The 6,343-nt window shown below is 43.7% G+C and overlaps 1 protein-coding gene across 1 annotated transcript; it reads right to left on the reverse strand.

The window, feature by feature from the left end:
* Positions 1-3,897: 3,897 nt before the first annotated feature.
* foxi2 (forkhead box I2) lies at positions 3,898-5,930 on the reverse strand. The gene is made up of 2 exons (XM_069662396.1): positions 5,321-5,930; positions 3,898-4,493 (listed from the first exon to the last, which is right to left on the reverse strand). Exons 1-2 carry the CDS (start codon positions 5,928-5,930, stop codon positions 3,898-3,900), a joined length of 1,206 nt encoding a protein of 401 aa, XP_069518497.1.
* Positions 5,931-6,343: the final 413 nt, after the last annotated feature.

Below are 6,343 nucleotides of genomic sequence, written 5' to 3' on the forward strand. Positions count from 1 at the left end.
CAACAATGGCGCTTTTCAAATGTCACACGATAGAGCCGTATGTGGGTGCCAAATTAGGACGGGGTGCCTGATAGTCCAGGCGCAAACGAAGGTGATCAAACAGAGCCCGGGTCAGCGGATCCCCTCTAAATGAGAAGTTCACACTTGGCAGAGGCGGTCCTCATTCAGCAGACAACACAGGCGCAGTCTGCATGAGTGGAAAAGTTTTAGACCGCCTGTGCAATGCGAACAACCACGTTAGACGTATGCACTCAGATTTAGATCAAATATTCAGATGATGATGGTAGAAAGCAGACCGAGCTCTTATTTACGCCCCAAAGAAATGGAAAGTAAATGTTAACTGGTCCATATTGTGAGCTGTTGATTGGAGTTCCTCCAAACAGAAGAGTGCTTGGCTGTGACATTGTGTTTATGATGCGTTAAATTCAAAGACGTTAATTAGTGAGTCAAATCACGATTCGTTATAAAGGGGATACACAAGCGCACGACACGAGATGAAATACTTCAGAGGTGTTCCGTCAATATCCCGCCTGTTTGCACTCCTGTGACGTCAGCTCGCTCTGTCAGTGTTCCTGAGCAGCAAGACTGACTCGGTAGGTACCCGTGTAGCGCCATTTAAGTCGACATAGGTTAGAAGTGCGTGAATGTTCGCCTGAGGGTAGATTAAGATAGGTTGAACAAACACGGGGCTTTTGTCCAGGAGACGGGGGATTGTTTCCGCTGTGAAAAAATTGACAAAAGATATTTTTTTTAAATGGAGCCATCTTTATCTTTTTAAGATCTGTAACCTATGTGAAATAATACAGTCATGTATTTTGTGTCAGAACTAGCAATACGTACAATGTCCTAAAATATAAAATGTTTGCCTTACAGCTTTTTTTTAAGAATCTAACTGCTTCTTGCAAATGTATTAGCGCCAATTGACCGCTTTTATTTTGAAAGCATAACTACGCTTTGCATTATTATTTTTACTAACTTCCCTCAAGAGCCCAGCTTGTGCAAAACCGACACTCACGTGGTACCGAGACCATCATATTTTGAAGCTTAGGGCCGCAGACCGAGCTGCTGCACCTGACAAACTGGGAGTGAGAACACACTGCATTCTCTTGCGACAATTATAGATTTTACCCTTTAACTGTATCTGGATCCTGTGGTAAATAAAAGTGGTAAATGATCAAAGCTGCGTGTTTAGTTTGCAGTTATTCCCATAATTACATTTAAATTCACTGGAGGCTTAAACAGGCTGTGCCATCATATCCATTTCACAGCACAACTCTTAAGCACCTCGAACACGATCATGCTGTACGCAAATTAGTAAACTTAATAATGATGAAATGTGCGCGATGGGTGGCAAATGTTTGCACAGAGAATTTCTTGATGCGTCGTTTCTTAGCAGGAACAAAGCAAGATGGCCTCCCCTCGGTTTGGGGCAAACAGTGGCGCAGAATGGAGACAAAAGAGATGCTTAAACCCGGTCGGTCTGAGGGGGATATCTTCACCTCTCCTCGGAGTCCCTAATTGATACGTGGGGATCGGCGTGAAGGGCCGAGGACAATAGCTGCATTGTTTCACTGAGATGTCTGTCAGCTGCGGTGTCTTTGCAGGCGGCTTGGCTCGCCTCCAAACTTCAACTTTCTCTCTTGATTTCTGCCGAAGCTTCTACGTGCACGGCTCGTTTCTGCATGTGCACACCGGAGGACGTGTTGGGAGAACATCAGCTGTGATACTTCAATAAACACACATTCTGAAAATTAAATACATGCTGTGAGAAATGATTACTAATTATTATTATTATTATAAACATGCAGGTGGAGTGTCAAAACAGTTTCAAAGTTGTAATCTGAGTTACATAAATATTTAATAAATGATGTGTGTATCTCCAGGTGATGAGGAAAGCTTAATTATTAAGAGAACATTCTATTAACTCAAAATATTTCAATAGTTTGGGCGACATAAATTAAAGAGAAAAAAGAACGTAAATATTCAAGTCTTTACTTTTTATTTGTTTAATTTGACACATAAAAAGCAGATTTTTGCAGGTAAGGCTGACCACCTGTGCCAGCAATTAATCGACCCGTTGGAATTAATAACCATCTGTCCCGATACTTTTTCTGATTTACATCTCATTTCATATTTTTGTTTCTGAAACTTCCCAGAAAAAAATCAAGAAATTACAAAAGTTGCCAAATAAATCCCGACTGTGAACTCTTTTCATGTTATCACATTTTTTGAAGTGATATCAACTCTTTCTTAGACTCAGCTTCTCCTTTCACCTGCTCCCTTTCAGGGTCTCAGCTGTAACGAACGAGGCAGTTTTGGGGGTCAGACAGCGTAAAGAGGAAACGTTCCCACTCCTCAGCAGCACAAAGCAATAAGAAACGACTCCTGACGCACTTATGAGCAACAACAGCTGAGCGTGACATCATTTCTGGAACATCAATCACTGATGATTAATAGAATAAAAGAGACGGGCAGATTAACTTTGTTTTAGTTGGATTTGAACTTTTGGATTAAGGGATTAAATAGAACCTGTTTTGTGACTTAAAGCAGACAGACTTTGCAATCAGAAAAAAACACTCTTATTAAAAAAAAGGTATGGATGCAAAAAGTTTGTGAACCCACTTCCAGACAAAAGAGTCACTAAATGTGACACAAAACAAAGTCCTGCAGGAAGACGACGAGCTGCTGCAGGACGTTTGCACCGAGCTGAAACGGAGCAGAAGTAAATGTATGGGTTTGCATTGAAGCGATAACGACGCCCTGTTTGAAAATGATGCATGACAATACAATAGAGACCACATGATATTTATTAATAGACACAGTTAAACTGCCTGTAAGCTGCATGTATGTATAAAGATATAAAAGACAAAAATAGATACAAAAGCCATTCAATGATTGTCACACTGAATCCTGAGAGAAACCATGATATAGCATATAGTTTTTAATATATATATATATTTATATATTTATGACATCTGTGTTTCAGTGATACTGTCCTCGGCGCGTTCTCTTATCTAAAGTCATTCTGCTTGAATCAAACTATGTTCGCACAACAGTAGAAAACAATGCCTATCAGCATAAATAGCATAAATAGTCACAAACTATATTTATAATTTACAAAAATACAAATTTATGAAGTCCACGTGTATGTACATGAGCTGTAGTGCTGTGGTTTCAGTCAACATGGAGGGTATCAAAATAAGGCCGGACCCTTCGGGGGTCACTTTTCTGTGAAGTCACTTTTTACTGCATTTGGCGCCTGCTGAACACACAGGACGACCCTTCACCTCAGGGCGCTGTTTCTCATGTGATTGTCGTTTTGAGGTAATGGCGGTCTCACGAAAAGGCAACTTTGGCAGATTTGAGCTGATTAAGATAAAAAAAAGTTTCAAGACGTAATGAACTTTTTTTTTTTGAATTTGGGCTCGATTTGGCAAAAAAAAATATTAAAGGAACATTTACATTTTAAACATGACAGACGTGGTTTTTGTCCACGAGAGGAGGGAGAGTTTCTGCAGACGCTGCCAGAAGGAATGAGAGAGAGAAAAATATTACAAGAGGCACAAGTGGTTTCTTACTTTGCACGTGTATTTTAGCAGGAAGTAGGAGCTTTGATATATAATAAAAACAAGTGAAAAGATAAGTGCTCATTTTTTAGTTTGACTTTCCGGCTGCTGTTTAAAGAGTTTGAGTGCTCGTCAGGTTGATTCAAGTTGAACTAAGAGACTCTGATCTCCTGTGAACTGATGTGGTAAACGGAGTGATGTGTCCATGATGTAAGGAAGCCTGCACTCTGACCTCTCTGCGGAAATGAAACGCATGAAGCATGCATGTGTTTTTGTTCGTTTCACCGAGCAGCAGGTCCCTAAAACAGTGTGAAGGTGTGTGCGGCGGCTCCTATAGCTCACTCCCGTCCCGTGGGTAAATCAGGCTGTTGACGCTGAAGCTGTTGTAGAAGTGACTGTTGAACTGTCCGCTCTGCCCGCTCCCGAACGTGTTGTAGTACACTCCACGGTTGAAATGCAAGCCCTCTCCGTGCTCCGCGGCCCCCGTGTCCTGCCCGCCGTGGTTGAGGTGGTACGGGCTCAGGGCCGTAATGTTCCTGTTCGACAGCTCGTTCACCAGTCCCAGGGACCCCTGCCGACTGGGGCCCCCCGAGCTGAGCGTCGACATGCTGCTGTAAAAGTTATTAAAACACGGGGCGCTCGAGGACAGTCCGGGCGGCGAGGACGACGACGAGCCCTTGTGGTTCTCGTTCATGGCCTCCATCTCCGGCGAGGAGGGCCCCAGCAGCTGAGGACTGTCTGAGGGCTTCAGTGAGGCCCCCGCCGCCGGCCTGCCGTCCTCCACTTTAGTAGCCCCTGATGCTCCGACTGCAGCCGCCGCTCCTCCTGCACTGCTCGGGTCGGACCTTCTTTTCCTTTTCCTGCGGAAATTCCCGTTGTCAAACATCTTTTCACAGTTTGGGTCCAACGTCCAGTAGTTTCCTTTTCCTGTGATGGAAGATGAGACACGGATTACAACCTGATCATTTCAGCTTTAGTTCAAACTTTATCAGGAAGTAACAGGATCAGAATAAAATATGATGTTTTCTGTTTCCAGACATTTTTCACGTTTTCTGCCCTCTCCTTACAAATTTGGACTCTACAAATATTTGCACTGGAAGGATAATTTCAGCAAACTTTCCTCTCATATTTTTAAAAATAAATATTTTGAAATGAGTTGTTTTCATTTATCTTCTGTTTCCTGCCATTTTTAAAAAAGGATAATAATTAATGAGCCATCAAACAACATTCAAATCATGTTAGTGTTTAATGCATGCAACTATTTTGTAGAGGAAGAATAATGTAGCTTAATATTTGAATAATATTACAAGAAAAATAAAATATATTTTGTGTGTGTGGAGCCTTTAATGTCATTGTTTTATATCAAATTGTTGAAAGATTCTTTATTGACCTTTAAACAAACTTTCTAATTTATTATCACTACATTTTTTAAAGTACAGCTTCAGTATTTTTTGTAATATATTCTAATTTAGAAAGTTGGCACACATGCATCAATATTGTGTTTATTAATTAATATTTAAAGTGAAGTGTTGGCACTTATGTGACCACATATAACTCGGTGTGTATTCATTATTTATATGCTGTAAAGTTTCTCTTTACTTTTTAACATTTTAAGGATTCAAAGCCAGTTAAATTCATGCTCACACAATTTTCAATTTAATTTAAACCTAACCGAAACTTCCAGATAAGTAACATGTAATTAAAGGCAACGTTTTAACGATAATAAAAGCGTTTCCCTGGTGCGTTCACGGTACCTGGGTCGTCCTCGTCCCTCGGCACTTTCTTGAAGCAGTCGTTCAGGGACAAGTTGTGCCGGATGGAGTTCTGCCAGCCGGCTTTGCTCTTCTTATAAAAGGGGAAGTTGTCGGCCACGTACTGGTAGATCTGGCTCAGGGTCAGCTTCTTCTCGTGCGCATTCTGGATGGCCATGGCGATGAGCGCGGAGTACGAGTACGGCGGCCGGACCAGCTTCAGCAGCTCCTCCTGGCTGGCGATGGACAGCCAGCCCAGGTCGGGCCCCCCGAAACCAGGTGAGTTCGTTATGAACTGCCGCTGGGAGCCGTAGGAGGGCGGGATGAAGGAGGCCGGGTTGTTTCCGTGCAGGTAGGACGCGGAGGAGTTGACGCCAGGCCCGTTGAGCCACAGGTACGGGTTTGGAGACGACGCGTAATCCCCGATGCCGTAACCCGCGGGTCTCTGCGCGCCCTGGAGGCTCTGCTGGTGGTACATGCTGCTGAAGTTGTCGCAGTACACAGCGGCCATGTCCGGGGCCTCCTGGGCGCCTTTGGGTGGGAGAGAGCCGACGGTAGGGGAGGTGTGCTGGTGGTGGTGCTGGTGATGGGACTGGGGGTCGATGGAGTTCATCACTCCCCGCGGGAAATCCCAAAGGAAGAGCTGATCGGTTCAGGTGTCCTCTCCCGGCGGTGCGCAGGCGGCAGCAACAAGTGTCAGCGAGGATGGAGGAGTCTGGGGAGTTTTAATAGTATAAACCCTCCACAGCAGCCACATCCAGGCTAAAGATAAGTCCCAGCAGCCAATAGACACAGAGAGAGGAACAGGAGGTGTGGTCATGTTCTGCCTCATTCAGCTCAGAGTGGGTCAGTGGATCCCAAATGTTTCCTCTGGAAAAACCTCCTGCAGAGACACAACAGAGAGACTGCTGCTGGGCTCTGATTCTCAAGGGAACACAGCGAGGGAGTGATTCAAGTCAGTCAACAAACAACAAGTGATTAAAGTCAGTCAACAAACAACAAACAGACCACGATGATAACTTTTAG

This window comes from Semicossyphus pulcher, unplaced genomic scaffold (genome assembly GCF_022749685.1).
Source record: "Semicossyphus pulcher isolate SPU_LCO1_2020_fin unplaced genomic scaffold, fSemPul1.0.p SCAF_14, whole genome shotgun sequence".
Classification (NCBI taxonomy): Eukaryota; Metazoa; Chordata; class Actinopteri; order Labriformes; family Labridae; genus Semicossyphus; species Semicossyphus pulcher.